General features: G+C 44.0%; 1 protein-coding gene across 5 annotated transcripts in view; it reads left to right on the top strand.

The window, feature by feature from the left end:
- The first annotated feature begins 5,227 nt into the window (after window positions 1–5,227).
- The window catches only part of LOC106611050 (G patch domain-containing protein 2-like), a 37,990-nt gene continuing 26,428 nt past the window's right edge, over window positions 5,228–16,789 (top strand). For 4 of the 5 annotated variants that reach the window (XM_014210880.2, XM_014210882.2, XM_045723472.1 and 1 more), the window contains exons 1-2: window positions 5,228–5,365; window positions 6,451–7,140. In XM_014210880.2, the coding sequence (XP_014066355.2) occupies window positions 5,322–5,365; window positions 6,451–7,140 (734 nt within the window). In that variant the 5' untranslated portion in view covers window positions 5,228–5,321. The remainder of the gene's footprint in view (window positions 5,366–6,450; window positions 7,141–16,789) is intronic. The other variant, XM_014210881.2, reaches the window with a different exon arrangement.

The following is a 16,789-nucleotide window of genomic DNA, read 5'->3' as shown; positions in this document are numbered from 1 at the left end:
TCCCTCTTTCATCCCGCTACGCCTCTCTCCTCCTCACCCCCTCCCTCTCTCCCTTTCTCTTCCACCCCTCTGCCTTGGCCCTCTGCCTGCTCTTCCGTTCACCCCCATGTTCGCAAATCACTTCTTCCTGTGTCAGCAGGTAAATTGTTTTGTCCTCCCATTCCCTGCTTTCATTACCTTGTGTAAATTAAGCGATATGTCGTCCACTGGTGCGCGCCAGAGCACCCACCGTGGCAACGCCAAAATCATGAGATTTGGCATAATAAATGAAGACAAACTGGCAGTAGCACTGCTCCTTCTCCAGGCGGGCTCGCCTTCATTATTCGCTTAACTTGCCGTAGAAAATGACTTAACCCTGACCTTTGTATTACGTCCCATATTCACTCCAGATAAAAGCCTTTTTACAGCGAACAACAATTTATATTCCAGCAAAGAGGCTGCTTTTCTCTGTCAGTTTTCCAATCTCAGCTCCTGAACACACATCATTTAACTTGTCTTGCCTTCCTGTATTTGTCCATCAGTCCTTCTTTTTTACATAAAATCTGGCAGCATTATTCTGTGATTTGATGGCACCCACTCATTTTTTCCCCTTGGAATGTTTGATTGGAAGAAATATAGCCGGCTGGGGCTATCTCCTCTCTTCTGTGGAATCATGCGCTTGATGAAATAGTGTTCCCCCAGCAAGAATAATAAAAACAGACTTGTGCATTACGGGAGGCTCTCAATCTGCCAGCTCGGCTGGAGCAGAGCGAAAAAACCTCCCCCTGCCTCCTGACAGATTTCTATAGTTATCCCACCAGATAAATGGAAGCGGGTGACCAGGCTGGGGAAGGCCATAATGGAGCCAGGCATGGGGTGCAGAGCTGAGTTGGCCAACATGACTGCCTGCTGTGAATACTCACAGGTCAACCAGGGGCTGCTAATGGAGAAATTAGTTATTTTACCCCCAGCCCTTCCATTACCAATTCACTCTTTGGAGAAATGTAAGGGCCACACAGAATATATAGAGAACCCATTGCTTTTCAGTGAAGAATGTCACAAGGTGTATTGATTTTTGAATAAATGGACTTGAACTTTGTGTATTTCTATTTATTATGTCATTTCTATTGGAGGATGGCAACAAAGAGTACACATTGACTCACTCCAGCTACTCTGAAGATAGAGGGGAGCTTTTCCATCAAGTGCTCATGTCATTGTTGTATCTGTGGAGAAGCCCTACTCATCCCCTGGTCTGCCTGAAGAATCAGTCATGTTCATCAGCCTCTCTCTGGCAGACTGTTGTTGTTTGTACTGACACAAGACTGAGATATCAAAATGGGAGATAAGGGATCAAATGACTGCGGTGAACCCTGGCCCGCCCCACTGCCAAATTGACATGTCAACCCTGCCTTCATTGGGACAAGCTGACATCACTAACTGTAGGAAACAACACAACTGGAACAATGTGCTACAATAAGGTCTCCAGGTACAGAGACACAACAAACACACTCACCACTGTTTCATTTCCTTGACAACAAAAACAATGCTCCTGAGGTCTGTGTTGTTAATAATGTGGCCATCTGGGGCCAGAAAACCAGAATCCTTTGAATCCTAATGAGAGATGTGTATTGGCTTTTGTCATGTTGTTTATGTTGGTGTTTCTTGTCTTACAGTGGTGGTTGTAGCTAGCAGTGACTTGATCAACAATAACGGTCAACAATGTTTCCTTTATTTTGAAGGAATGGGAAACATCAGGATGTATTTCTTTGATGAAAATGGTTCTGACCTTGTCAATGAAATCAGGAACCTTCAAGCCCTGAATGTGACCAAAACAAACAATGATATGATTGTGGGAAACATTGGTATCAAGGGCCCCATTTTATATCAAATCAGTGAGTTGTGTTGAGCGGCCACAGGATGCTCCAATACCAAGCTGCTTTCAGTCTGACTAGTGCAGAGAAAATAATGAAAAAATGTAGCATGCAACTCATTTGTTACTGTGTAAAAGTTTCACAAGGTCGTTTTGAGAGCCATGTTAACCCAACACCTGAATACAGATTTGTTTCCTTGTTCTACAAGTCACGGAGCCCCAGGTCCTTAAGCGATCATTATTACCATACAAATAGACAGATCTATTTAACAACCCTCTTTTTATCACATAACACTTATTCTTTAGTGTTGCTCCTTGAAAGGCATTGAAATGAGGCTCCCCTTTTTGCAGCGGAGCGTCTATGGGTTGATAAAGGCTCAGAGCAATAGACGAAGCAAGGCTGACATCTTCTTAAGAGATGATAGGGAAGCCAAATCAAATAGGATGGAGCAGTCACTCTTTTCACAGATAGGTAGCTCATTTCTGCTGGCTGGGAGTTTGCTTCCCTAGTGACGCTCTGCCTGGGAAAGATAGCTCACTCGGACTCCATTCATTATTTCATTCCCTGTCCCTCTTTTTACAATTCAAGCTATTTCTTTTTGGCTTTAATGAGTTATGTATTTTTCCATTTTTGATGAGGATCTTGGAATTTAGATTTTTTTTTGGGGGGGGGGGACAAAATTCTTAATCACATTCCTTTTTCATTTATGTGAAAGAGGCAAAAATCAATTATTTTTATTAGACAAAGCAGAATGCAAATGAATGGAATGGGTTGCATTAAGAAACAAAGGATCCGGAGAGGCCCTGATAAGTGTTATTCTTGCCCCCTGAGGTAAAGCGTGTGGCTTGGGTTATTAAACACTTTGCAAACATTTTCCCTCTCATCCAGGCAGCAAAATAAGTATTATAGCACCACCAAACGATGGTCAAAAAAGTAATGGTAATCATTTCAGCTATACTGTTTATAAATAATTTTCTAAGGGATTTGTAAAGAATGTGTGGGATATGATAGCAAAGTGCTTTTCGAGAAGCGCCAAGCCGGAAATCCTGTAGAGTTGTGCATGCCGGATGCAACAGCAAGTGCTACAGCATAAGGATGCCTAGGCCGTGCTAGAATAGCTGTCTGAAGATGGCCTTTTTTACAATCTCCATCGATCATCACAGTCATATTTAACATGTGATGCAAGTTTCTTGCATGTCTGTTCAGGCTTTTGTTGGCCTGACATTCAAAGACCCATATGCCCTTTCCTGTGGAGGCTGAGAGTCTCCTCTGTGGCAGAGTTGCCCCAAGTTTTCTTACAGACTATTTACTTCTCAACTTAATCAAGCATGCACAACTCTGCAGGATTTCCAGCTTGGCGCTTCTTGAAAAGCACTTTGCTATCATATCCCACACATTCTTGACAAATCCCTTTGAAAATTATCTAGAAAAATGTACTTCTCTTGCAGAAGGCTCATTGAAAAGAAGAATTACATGACAGATAAAAAAAAATAAAAAAATATCACCAGTGAAAGGCTAGACAATGTACGTTGAGAAATTGGGAAGATGGGAGAAACAATGAATATTAAGTGCCTTAGAATCTAAAGCTGTCCTACCCGACTAAATTGAAACTGTATATCCTGAGGGGGCAAGGTTTCCAAATTGCTAATTACCGCCTCTGAAAGGGGGCTGTTTCTGATATGTTTGCTTGTGAAAGGCTGGCATTTAATGAAGCAGTGGCTGAGTTTTTTTTATTCCCCCTCTCCGGCTTTCAGGCCTCTCCCCGGACTGCCTCCCAGGCCAGAACAATGGCGGGCCCTGGAGCCCAGCTCTCCCACAGGCCCGGTGAGAGGAGGCCGGGGGCTGGGTACTGAGGGAGCCGCTCAGCATGCTGGCATATGGAGAGGACCGATAAGGTGGCAGCGGCACAGAGGCCCTTTCCCATGGGCCCAAGGGGAAATGTGCAGTTATTAAGAGTAAGATGAGAGAGATTAAATGGCTTTTGTGCTAATTTTCTCAGAGAATTAAATGTTTTATTTTACTTAGCCTGGCTTCATTTGAGAGTTGAAAGGAGTGGTAAATGACTTTTCATTCAGCCACACATTCGCTTTGAGGAAAACTTCCATTATTGGCACTTGTCAGACATTGTCTAAAAACACTTATTTCTATTGTTTTAAAAAAAGTATGAACTTATCTAATACATTTAGAATTGGTCTTTCTCAACACACAAGGAACATTGTCACTTTGAGGGAACTATTCTGCAAACCACTTGGAATACTTTTTTCATACTAGCTGTATTATGGGCACATATATTGCTTGCCTGGTCAAGAAAACAGTTGACCTGACATGATATTGCCCTCTGGGAAGTTTCCTTAAAAAAAAACACACACAAAATAAAGATATTAATTCTATTCCCTTGTTGTATGATGTCTATAACTAGATTCTGGTAGCCTATGTGCTTGAAGCCCCCATACAATCATCACGGTATGTCTAATAAATCTCTCTGTGTGTGTATTTAAAGAAACTAACTCCAAAATATATTTGTTATAATTTATTTCCCTGAGCCTCCATTGGCCCTTGAAATGCTCAGTCTGATTGTGTGGGTGTTAGGCAGCGAATTTGAAGATATTTACATATCTTCTGAATGGCTGATAGGATGGTCAAGAGCCCACCCCCTTACCCAGATGAACAGTCATTGGTCTATTATAATCAGATCACATTGTGACACCATGATGTGGCTAAAAGTTCCATCCCACCTGAACAGGCTGAAATTCCAGGCGTTTTTTTCCAAACACAAAAAGGGCATTATCATCATTTTCAGTTTCAGTGTTATTTAGACCTCTTAATGTGAAAGATCACGTTAACTGCACTGCCCCTTTAAGCATAGTGCAGAGAGCTCAACTAAGGTAGCTTTTTTTATGGATGGGATAAATATCCTATCTGGGTTGTGGGATCCTTGGGACCTTATCGTTTAAAATCTAAACTTCAAATGGGATAGAGACGTCCCAAGGATCCCAGATAGCGCTAGCCGTGGTACACTCAACTCCGTTATATCGAGGCAGAGTTTAGTATTGATAACTAGTCGCGCGATTTGCTAGCAACATGAGTCGATACTTGTAAAATGTAAATAAAAAAAATGCATAACTGCCCTGTACAATTGCGGTCCTCCCGCGAATTGCTTAAGTTCATACTTTTAAGGAATACAGCCACCGATGTTTTCCTCATTTGTGTTGCTCAACTGGAGACATACTGGCCTCTGAGATTCAATTGACAGAAGCGAGTTGAGCAACACAAATGAGGAAAACATCGGTGGCTGTTTTCGATAAGTGTTTTTTAAAAGTATTCATTTCATCACCCCGGGGCAGCACCGCAGTTGTACAGCGCGACCAGTTATCAATAGTCAACCGCCTTGATATAGAGCGCACAGACCGAAAAAAGACAGCAGGGCGGAAATTACTTCATTCGTTTGGCAGCGGGGCGGAAGTACGTCTCATGTTTACAGCTGTGAAAAACAAAACAAGCAGGAACTGCGACTGGTGAGTGGAAACAACAGCATCGTTACATAACATAAGGATATAATTTCATTGAGAAACGGAGCGTGTAATCTCAGACAGCGTTCTCATTTTAAGTGCAGTAACAACAATTGTGTCACGATACCGTTGTAAGAGATATCAAGGTTTCGCAACGATAATGTTTTGCTTTGTGGTTTTCTTAGCACATTTCGCTCCCCAGGCTAGGCCTATTGTTATCTAATTATCATGGTCAGTTTTAGAACGATAGAAGAAACAATAATATTGAAGAACGATATGAACTTTCTAGTTATTTGGAGTCTGCCGAAGTGCTGAAGGCTACACACAATATATATTACATAATAGTCTTCTTTCCCTGTCCAATTGGTCATATTCAGTCCTGATTATAGCCAAATGGTCAAATTCTCTTTCACTCGTCTTCATGTTCTATTCAAAAGTGTTTCAGAATTAGCTGTGCTGTAATAAGGAATGAGTTGTGAGTAGATTCATTCTGTAGGTTATGTAGTCACTGCTGTTACTATGCCTGGGTAGTGGATCGAGGGAGGCGGTTGGTTGCCTGACAGAAAACAAACTGCACTAGAAGAGAAAAGGATAGTTATTACTTTTTTTTTTCTTCAACTGAAAAAAATCATAGGTTCCACTTTAAACGATCAGTAAGCATTTTATAGAAAACCTAAGCAAATGTCTTTGTGATACTTGTGGCAAAGTGCCAGATGCCAGACCTGCAAGTTTGTTTTATACAGTATGCTATAAATAAGTTGTGAAGCATCTACCTTGGCCCTATGAAGGGTTTATGAAGGCTGTATTAAGACCAACACAATTGTTGTTAATTGAAAATGGGTCCAAATCATTGTTCAATTAGTTGAACAAAACATCTTCATAGTCATGTGCATTATGCTTTAACAGTAGCTTCTCAGAGGATTCTGAGTGTTGTAGTTGACACCAGCAGCAGCAGTCCTCTTATCCTAGACGCACCATAAGCTAGTGTCAACTTACACCATACTCATTCTATTCATGTGCCAATCACATCTACTGTATACTGGAGCTGTACTGCTCCAGCTTACCAGTATTCCTCTCCCCCTGTACCCCAGCAGCATGATGGATGAGCTGGTGCACGACCTGGTGTCAGCCCTGGAGCAGACCTCAGAGCAGACCAAGCTAGAGGAGCTCTGGGAGGAGATGGTTCTGAGTCCTCTGCAACAGCGCAGGCAGATCCGACGGCGCCGGGGACGTAAGCGCCGCTGTGACTCCTCCCTCCACCCCTTGGAGCACAGCCGTTGCCTCAGTGAGGCCTCCGAGTCCAGCCTGGACGAAGCAGCCAAGGACTGCCGGGAGAATGCTGCTCCGGCCCCCTCCGCCGCCAACTACAGCGACTCAGACGACATGGTAATGGCCAAGCGCTGGCCCTCCTGCTCCAGCAACAGCTACGCCATCAAGACCAAGCAGCACTCCTGGCCTGAGTCAGACTCCTTCACAGAGAACACCCCGGGACGGCCACTCAGGAGGAGGCGGAAGGTCAAACGCATGACCTCTGACGTGACGGTCAGCCTGCAGCAGAAGTTGACGGTGTCAGGGGTGGATGGCGAGCGGGGCGGAAACCACAGGTCGTCCAAAAAGCAGCGTCTGTCCAGGCTGAAGAAGGGCGCTGGAGGCTGGGTGGGAGTGGACAGGGAGGCTGATGGAGTGGGCCTCAGGGCAGAGGAGTGCTGGAAGGATAAGATCCCATTGGTCCTGGAGGCCAAGGAGCAACGAGAGGCTTCTGATGAGAATATGTCTGAAGGGTAATGTTCTAAACATCAATTTTATTTGTTGTGTGAGAAAATATCAAGTTGGGCAGGACAATAATATAACATCTAAAAGGATATAATATTTTAGGATAATGATTTTTTTTTACGTTGTGTTTTCATTTGGCATTTCCTAAATATTACATAATATTTGCAACCTTTGCAATATTTACAATATAGCCTACAATTGTAAAATATGTTATTGCTGGCCTTTGTTGACACAGACCTAGTCAAACTACAAATCACCCCTAAATATCACGTTCCATTTACCCTTTGGGCGGTGAAGTTACTGAGGCAGTTTGGCCCGTAATATAAAAGTCATGGGCATAACTACTATCTGACAGAGGCAATTAAACACAGCGACATTTAAAATGATCTATACTGCCTGTCTTCATCTAGTTGTCAATATTCAATGTGGCCCCGTCTAAAACAAAAAGTGCATCACGTAGATGCTTCTGCACCTTCAAGTATTGAATTGACATAAATGAATGATATTCCCTTCATCTGCTCTCTCTCTCTGAGGTGATAAGTGGGGAGGGATCTCTGATACTGTGGCCGCAAGGCATCACTCAGCTCATTACTTTGCTGGGAGAAATTGTCACAAGTAAATAAGTCGCTTGGTGAGCTATTGATTCGTTTCAAAATAAATGTCTATCTTATTCTTAATATTTGAAGCTATGTCTGTCCTGAGTTCAACTGTGTGCATTAAAAAAAAACATCTAAATTAGATATACTACTGTGACTGCCTATAAGTGACATTGGAACCAATCAATTACCATGCTGTCATATTAATTACAATAATGGGTTTACTAAATAGGCCTATTCAGTCCTGCCTGGACACTTTAGGGCTGAGCCAGTTTGACATAAAAATTCACAGTGAATAATCTAACCTAACCTCTGCTATCCTCAACGGAGTGGAAATCATTAGTGTCTGTATACTACACTAGTAAAAAAAAATAGAAACTTGGACCATGGAGGAATAGGCTAGTTCCATAGACGTCGCAAAGAAGTGCATAGTGCTGCCTGTGTGTAAAGCTGGTTGGTCTCTTCTCCCCAATGTCCCTCCCACTGCTAGACACCTGCCTCCACTGGGTATTCCCCTTGATGATCTCATTATCTGTTGGCCCATATAAAAAACATGGAGAAGAAGTCTGTGGTAACCAATAATAGGGAGACAGAGGGCTTTACATCTTCTGGTTTAATTTGTCCTGACCTCCCTGGCCCCTCAACGGTACTTGTTTTCTTACTTTATGGAAAAATCAATAGCCGTTCTGACAGAAAACAGCTCGGGAGAAGAAATAAATGGGAACACCGTGGCACACTGTCAATCATTTCTCACTTACACAACAGAAGGCTACTGATTGCTGCTCAGTAGACTGCCGCTCTGTACTGAGGACTAAACAATCTCTGGGTTAAGTCCTGCTGGAGGCCAAGGAAATGGGAAAATGGTAGCAAGTGATGGGGGGTTGACAGTGGTACAACAGCCATATTTAGACACCAGGAAAAGCTACGCTCCATCCATCTGATGTTTTAGACTTCAGTTACTTCTTAAAATGTATTTGAACCCTTTTAGGTTTCAGTAGTCTCTCTCTGTTCGTTCCATTAACCTCTTCATATTCTGTGTTTGATCTCTTAAACGTCCTTTGCCTTAAGGTCACAGCTCATGCAGTATATGCACAGACCAGAGCCTGCCTTTAGCCGCCCAAGTGCATTGGGAGCAGATGTTGGCAACTCCAGCTGGGCTCCACATCCTTGATTAGAGCAGCGTTGGCCTGCTGGCAGGATGGCCACCTGGTGCCCAGTCTGGCCCAGAGAGCAGGCCTCACCTGTGGGTGGAGGCAAACAGGGACACAGCCTCTGTCTACAGCTGTGGTGTTGGTGGTGTTCAACATGGACAACCTTTCCACCGGAAAGCACAAACCATTGTGTGTGCATTTGTCACACTCCACACATTCACTTTCTAATTTGGATTTTTTGAAAACTCTATGAAGAGTTTTGGTTTAGAGCTGTATTCCATTTGCTGAAGTTCATTTTCATAAATCTCTGAGACTAATCCAATTACAGGAGCTCAGGGAGGGTGGGATAACCTTATATTCAAGACGCCCATGGAAGAGGGCATGGATTTGGGCTGGGGCGGCTTGTTTGAAGAGCCAACAGAGCCATTGTTATCTGCGCTTTGCCCCCCTCTGTCTCTGTCCCCCCTCTGCTGAATTAGCCCAGGCTCAATAAATGGCGGCCGACCCGTAATCTCTGCGCAAACTGGTTTGCCTCTCCCAGGAGCCAGGGATTATATCCTAATGATTAGTCCTAATCTGGATACTGTGTTTTTGCTTCACCTCAATGGCTTGTCTGCAGACAATGGGGCCGTGTGGGGAACTGATTAGTTCAACCAGAATTGACAGAGGTTTGTCAGAAGGGAGCTTTTATTCCACACTGGAATGCAGTTGTCGTGTCTTAGAACACGTAACTGTCCTTGTCTTAATTGAGTGCCACCATGTTTGAAGGGAACGTCAGTGTGAAGACTTATTTAGTGATATGGTGCCTGATGCAAAGTACGTGATAGTATTTCTCTGGGAAGAAGAAATGGGAGGCCTGTGTTTTGATTGCTTGGATACCCAAACTCCTTGATCTAAGCAAACGCTATACCACACCCACAGACGTTAGTTTCTCCTCCGCAATGAGTCTAGATTTGAGTACCTATCCAACGATTTCTAGAACGCAAACACATTCTAACCATTCTGATTGGTCCCATAAACTGATGGGTTGGGCCAGAGCCAGAACACACGTGGGTAAAGCTGCATTTAGAAATTGGCTTTGATCCTCTGATTGGTTAGAGATGATCCAATCGCTGATGACTTTGTTTTGTACAACACCCTTTATTTTGACGTCACCACAAACAACTTCAATGATGGCAATCTCAGACTGAGCAGTGGAAGAAATGAAGTTTGAGTCGTCAGGCAAGTGTTTTGATGAGCTTTACCTGTAATTGATACTAACACAGGAATGATCCTTGTTCTCGCAAGTGCATTTGAAACAGCTAAGTTTGACTAAAAGGTCTGTCAACTTTTCTTGACAAAGGTCATGGGAGGAGATGAAAGAAAGGTGTTTCTACTGGTCCCAAGAAAAATGGCAGCCTCAATTATTCATGGAATTAATTAGGCAGTACTTAATGGAAACGGTTTCACATTGGCTCAGGGCTGCTCCCAGCGACATCACATTACACCTTTAATACGGATAAATAGTTAATGTGTGGCTCTAATTAATTGTTTATACCTGTGATCTTTTTCAAACTTTGCTCCAAATCCCCCTATAGGAAGCAAACACATTTTTTAACTCAGAAATGGAAGAAACTGTTGTACCGCTGCCGTCTGTGAGCCATAACTTATTTTTGATAAGGGTGCATATTTCTAAATGTTCCTCTATTATAGAGAAAGATAATTATTGTACATGTGTAACCTGTACTCAAAATATTCTCCTTAAGACCATTTGGGGAGTATTCAGACCCCTTGACTTTTTCCACATTTTGTTTCGGTACAGCCTTATTCTAAAATTGATTAAATCGTTTTTTCCCCCTCAAAGAAAAAAAAGTTGTCATTTTTGCAAATTTATATAAAATATAAAAACTGAAATATCACATTTACAGTGGGGGAAAAAAGTATTTGATCCCCTGCTGATTTTGTACATTTGCCCACTTACAAAGAAATTATTTGTCTATAATTTTAATAGAGACAGAATAACAACAACAAAAAATCCAGAAAAACGCATGTCAAAAATGTCATAAAATGATTAGCATTTTAATGAGGGAAATAAGTATTTGACCCCTCTGCAAAACATGACTTAGTACTTGGTGGCAAAACCCTTGTTGGCAATCACAGAGGTCAGATGTTTCTTGTAGTTGGCCACCAGGTTTGCACACATCTCAGGAGGGATTTTGTCCCACTCCTCTTTGCAGATCTTCTCCAAGTCATTAAGGTTTCGAGGCTGACGTTTGGCAACTCGAACCTTCAGCTCCCTCCACAGATTTTCTATGGGATTAAGGTCTGGAGACTGGCTAGGCCACTCCAGGACCTTAATGTGCTTCTTCTTGAGCCACTCCTTTGTTGCCTTGGCCATGTGTTTTGGGTCATTGTCATGCTGGAATACCCATCCACGACCCATTTTCAATGCCCTGGCTGAGGGAAGGAGGTTTTCACCCAAGATTTGACGGTACATGGCCCCGTCCATCGTCCCTTTGATGCAGTGAAATTGTCCTGTCCCCTTAGCAGAAAAACACCCCCAAAGCATAATGTTTCCACCTCCATGTTTGACGGTGGAGATGGTGTTCTTGGGGTCATAGGGAGCATTCCTCCTCCTCCAAACACGGCGAGTTGAGTTGATGTCAAAGAGCTCCATATTGATCTCATCTGACCACAACACTTTCACCAGTTGTCCTCTGAGTCATTCAGATGTTCATTGGCAAACTTCAGACGGGCATGTATATGTATTCTTGAGCAGGGGGACCTTGCGGGCACTGCAGGATTTCAGTCCTTCACGGCGTAGTGTGTTACCAATTGTTTTCTTGGTGACTATGGTCCCAGCTGCCTTGAGATCATTGACAAGATCCTCCCATGTAGTTCTGGGCTGATTCCTCACCGTTCTCATGATCATTGCAACTCCACGAGGTGAGATCTTGCATGGAGCCCCAGGCCGAGGGATATTGACAGTTCTTTTGTGTTTCTTCCATTTGCGAATAATCGCACCACATTTTGTCACCTTCTCACCAAGCTGCTTGGCGATGGTCTTGTAGCCCATTCCAGCCTTGTGTAGGTCTACAATCTTGTCCCTGACATCCTTGGAGAGCTCTTTGGTCTTGGCCATGGTGGAGAGTTTGGAATCTGATTGATTGATTGCTTCTGTGGACAGGTGTCTTTTTTACAGGTAACAAGCTGCGGATAAGAGCACTCCCTTTAAGAGTGTGCTCCTAATCTCAGCTCGTTACCTATATAAAAGACACCTGGGAGCCAGAAATCTTTCTGATTGAGAGGGGGTCAAATACTTATTTCCCTGATTAAAATGCAAATCGATTTTTAACATTTTTGACATGCGTTTTTATGGATATTTTTGTTGTTATTCTGTCGCTCACTGTTCAAATTAACCTACCATTAACATTATAGACTGATCCTTTCTTTGTCAGTGGGCAAACGTACAAAATCAGCAGGGGATCAAATACTTTTTCCCCCCACTGTACATAAGTATTCAGACCCTTTACTCAGCACTTTGGCAGCGATTACAACCTCAAGTCTTCTTGGGTATGACACCACAAGCTTGGCACACCTGTATTTGGGGTTTCTTCTATTCTTCTCTGCAGTTCCTCTCAAGTTCTGTCATATCGCTGCATAGCTATATTCAGGTCTCTCCAGAGATGTTCGATCAGGGTCAAGTCCAGGGTCTGGCTAGTCAACTCAAGGATATTCAGAGACTTGTCCCGAAGCCACTCCTGCGTTGTCTTGGTTGTGTGCTTAGGGTCGTTGTCCTGTTGGCAGGTGAACCTTTGCCCTTGTCTGAGGTCCTGAGCGCTCTGGAGCAGGTTTTCATCAAGTATCTCTCTGTACTTCGCTCCATTCATCTTTCCCTCAATCCTGACTAGTCTCCTAGTCCCTGCCACTGAAAAACATCCCCACAGCATGATGCTGCCACCACCATGATTCATCGTAGGGATAGTGCCAAAGGACGTGACGCTTGTGTGGTGCCAGGACAACAAACATCACCAACAAACTAACATGAGCCAAGCCCACCAAGACAGTCGTGAAGCAGGCAGGACAAAACCTATTCCCCTTCAGGAGACTGAAAAGATTTGGCATGGGTCCTCAGATCCTCAAAAGGTTCTACAGCTGCACCATCGAGAGCATCCTGACCGGTTGCATGGTATGGTAACTGCTCGGCCTCCGACCGCAACTCCTACATGTACATACTACCTCAACTAACCGGTGCCTGCACACATCGACTCTGTACCGGTACCCCACTGTATATATATATATATATATATATATATATCTCAGTGGGGAGAACAAGTATTTGATACACTGCCGATTTTGCAGGTTTTCCTACTTACAAAGCATGTAGAGGTCTGTAATTTTTATCATAGGTACACTTCAACTGTGAGAGACGCAATCTAAAACAAAAATCCAGAAAATCACATTGTTTGATTTTTAAGTAATTCATTTGCATTTTATTGCATGACATACGTATTTGATCACCTACCAACCAGTAAGAATTCTGGCTCTCACAGACCTGTTAGTTTTTCTTTAAGAAGCCCTCCTGTTCTCCACTCATTACCTGTATTAACTGCACCTGTTTGAACTCGTTACCTGTATAAAAGACACCTGTCCACACACTCAATCAAACAGACTCCAACCTCTCCACAATGGCCAAGACCAGAGAGCTGTGTAAGGACATCAGGGATAAAATTGTAGACCTGCACAAGGCTGGGATGGGCTACAGGACAATATGCAAGCAGCTTGGTGAGAAGGCAACAACTGTTGGCGCAATTATTAGAAAATGGAAGAAGTTCAAGTGACGGTCAATCACCCTTGGTCTGGGACTCCATGCAAGATCTCATCTCGTGGGGCATCAATGATCATGAGGAAGGTGAGGGATCAGCCCGGAACTACATGGCAGGACCTGGTCAATGACCTGAAGAGAGCTGGGACCACAGTCTCAAAGAAAACCATTAGTAACACACTACACCGTCATGGATTAAAATCCTGCAGCTCACGCAAGGTCCCCCTGCTCAAGCCAGCGCATGCCCAGGCCCGTCTGAAGTTTGCCAATGACCATCTGGATGATCCAGAGGAGGAATGGGAGAAGGTCATGTGGTCTAATGAGACAGAAATATAGCTTTTTGGTCTAAACTCCACTCGCCGTGTTTGGAGGAAGAAGAAGGATGAGTACAACCCCAAGAACACCATCCCAACCGTGAAGCATGGAGGTGGAAACATCATTCTTTGGGGATGCTTTTCTGCAAAGGGGACAGGACGACTGCACTGTATTGAGGGGAGGATGGATGGGGCCATGTATCGCGAGATCTTGGCCAACAACCTCCTTCCCTCAGTAAGAGCATTGAAGATGGGTCGTGGCTGGGTCTTCCAGCATGACAACGACCCGAAACACACAGCCAGGGCAACTAAGGAGTGGCTCCGTAAGAAGCATCTCAAGGTCCTGGAGTGGCCTAGCCAGTCTCCAGACCTGAACCCAATAGAAAATCTTTGGAGGGAGCTGAAAGTCCGTATTGCCCAGCGAAACCTGAAGGATCTGGAGAAGGTCTGTATGGAGGAGTGGGACAAAATCCCTGCTGCAGTGTGTGCAAACCTGGTCAAGAACTACAGGAAACGTATGATCTCTGTAATTGCAAACAAAGGTTTCTGTACCAAATATTAAGTTCTGCTTTTCTGATATATCAAATACTTATGTCATGCAATAAAATGCAAATGAATTACTTAAAAATCATACGTGATTTTCTGGATTTTTGTTTTAGATTCCGTCTCTCACAGTTGAAGTGTACCTATGATAAAAATTACAGACCTCTATGCTTCGTAAGTAGGAAACACTGCCGATTTTGCAGGTTATCAAATACTTGTTCTCCCCACTGTGTGTGTGTGTATATATATTACTGCTGCTCTTTAATACTTCTCTTATTCTTATCCATATTTTTTGGAAACTGCACTGTTGGTTAGGGGCTTGTAAGTAAGCATTTCACTGTAAGGTCTACCTGTTGTATTCGGTGCATGTGACTAATAAAATGTGATTTGGTTTCAGACCAGAGAATGTTGTTTCTCATGGTTTGAGAGTCTTTAGGTGCCTTTTGCTAAACTCCAAGCGGGCTGTCATGTGCCTTTTACTGAGGAGTGGCCACTCTACCATAAAGGCCTGATTGGTGGAGGGCTGCAGAGATGGTTGTCCTTCTGGAAGGTTTTCCAATCTCCACAGAGGAACTCTGGAGCTGTGTCAGAGTTACCATCGGGTTCTTGTTCACCGTCCTGATCATGGCCCCTCTTCCCCGATTGCTCAGTTTGGTCGGGTGGCCAGCCCTAGGAAGAGTCTTGGTGGTTCCAAACTTCTTCCATTTAAGAATGATGGAGGTCACTGTGTTCTTGGGGACCTTTAATGCTGCATAAACCTTTTGGTACCCTTCCTCAGATCTGTGCCTCGACACAATCCTGTCTCGGAGCTCTATGGACAATTCCTTTGATCTCATGGCTTGGTTTTTGCTCTGACATGCACTGTCCATGGTTGTAAAAACATCTCAAGGATGATCAATGGAAACAATTCTGTGCTCAATTTTGAGTCTCATAGCAAAGGAACCGAATACTTATGTAAATAAGGTATCTGTTTTTTATTTGTAATAAATTAGCCTCTTTTCGCTTTGTCATTATGTGGTATTGTGTGTAGATTGAGGGGAATAACTTTTTTTTTAAACATTTTAGAATAAGGCTGTAACTTAACAAAATGTGGAAAAAGGGAAGGGGTCTGAATATTTTCCGAATGCACTGTATATAATAGCGAGACAGATAACTGGAAGGGCTATAGGATGAGTAACAATCGTCCTGAAAGGGCTATTAGTGTTTATTATAGGGGCTGCTGCCTATAGCCAGGAGGATGCATGGTGAGGAGATATGCCCTCTACTGCTGTCGAACAGAGAGCCCTGCTCCAGATGCTCAGCCGTGTGTCCAGAGGTGGAGGACAGCTGAGTAGAGGCCTGGGGAACCAGGGTCTGGGGAAGGGGGTGGGGAGGGAGGGATGATCCTGGAGTTCTTGGCTAGGCCAGACGTCTTCCACATTCCCTGGAGAGGCCTGGTCCCTCTCACATCTGCTTCTTGGGTGTGTGAAGGGAGATGGTGCTGGACCATCTGGCAGCAGCCTAGTCTGAGACTGCCGTCACCGCCACTCCTGTGCAATATGGCAAAGAACCATATCAGCGTGTATCTGACCCCGCCAGTCTCTCTCCCTCGTCACCAAGGTCAATGCTGATCACCACAAAGCAAAATGCAACGCAAACAAGACCCTCAGACTTCCTCTGACCCAATGGACAAATGGCCTCAAAGGACTGAGCTCGGACGTTTGTGTTACAGTTGCTACTTGGCATGCTGTGAGAGAATTTAAGACAAAATCAGTGACCATCCATGGCAGTTTGAATGTAATAATCTAAAAAAGTGATACAACAAAAAACAAAATATGTACAGACATATTCATTCTTAAAATTCACAGAACACAGTTCTAAAATGTACTCCATTAATGTCCACTTCATTAAACCAATATTTTTTGAAATATTTTTTTGTGTTAAACAAATAGTCGATGGAGGCCATAGTCCTGACTCCTGTGTGACCTTGGCGGGTCTATTTAGCTCCCAGCCCAAGGTGGCAGAGGTGTGACAGAGGCAGAGAGGCCCAGGGTGGGGTATGGGCCGGGGCAGAGGGGGGTGACACGGGGACGCCTGGGGGCATGGAGAGGGCCAGCCATGGAGCAGCCTGGCCTGGACCAGCCTTCAGAGCAGATGCTGGCCAGTTGTTGTGTGGAGGCACGTCCGCGGGTCCTGCTCACAGACTGAGAAGGCAGGGGAATCTGCCGCACTCCTGTCATCCTCCAGAACGCAGCACAGATTAGATTGGA

Source organism: Salmo salar, chromosome ssa09 (genome assembly GCF_905237065.1).
Source record: "Salmo salar chromosome ssa09, Ssal_v3.1, whole genome shotgun sequence".
NCBI lineage: Eukaryota > Metazoa > Chordata > Actinopteri > Salmoniformes > Salmonidae > Salmo > Salmo salar.
The sequence above is the reverse complement of the archived record's forward strand: the minus strand, read 5'-3'. Positions and strand labels throughout refer to the sequence as shown.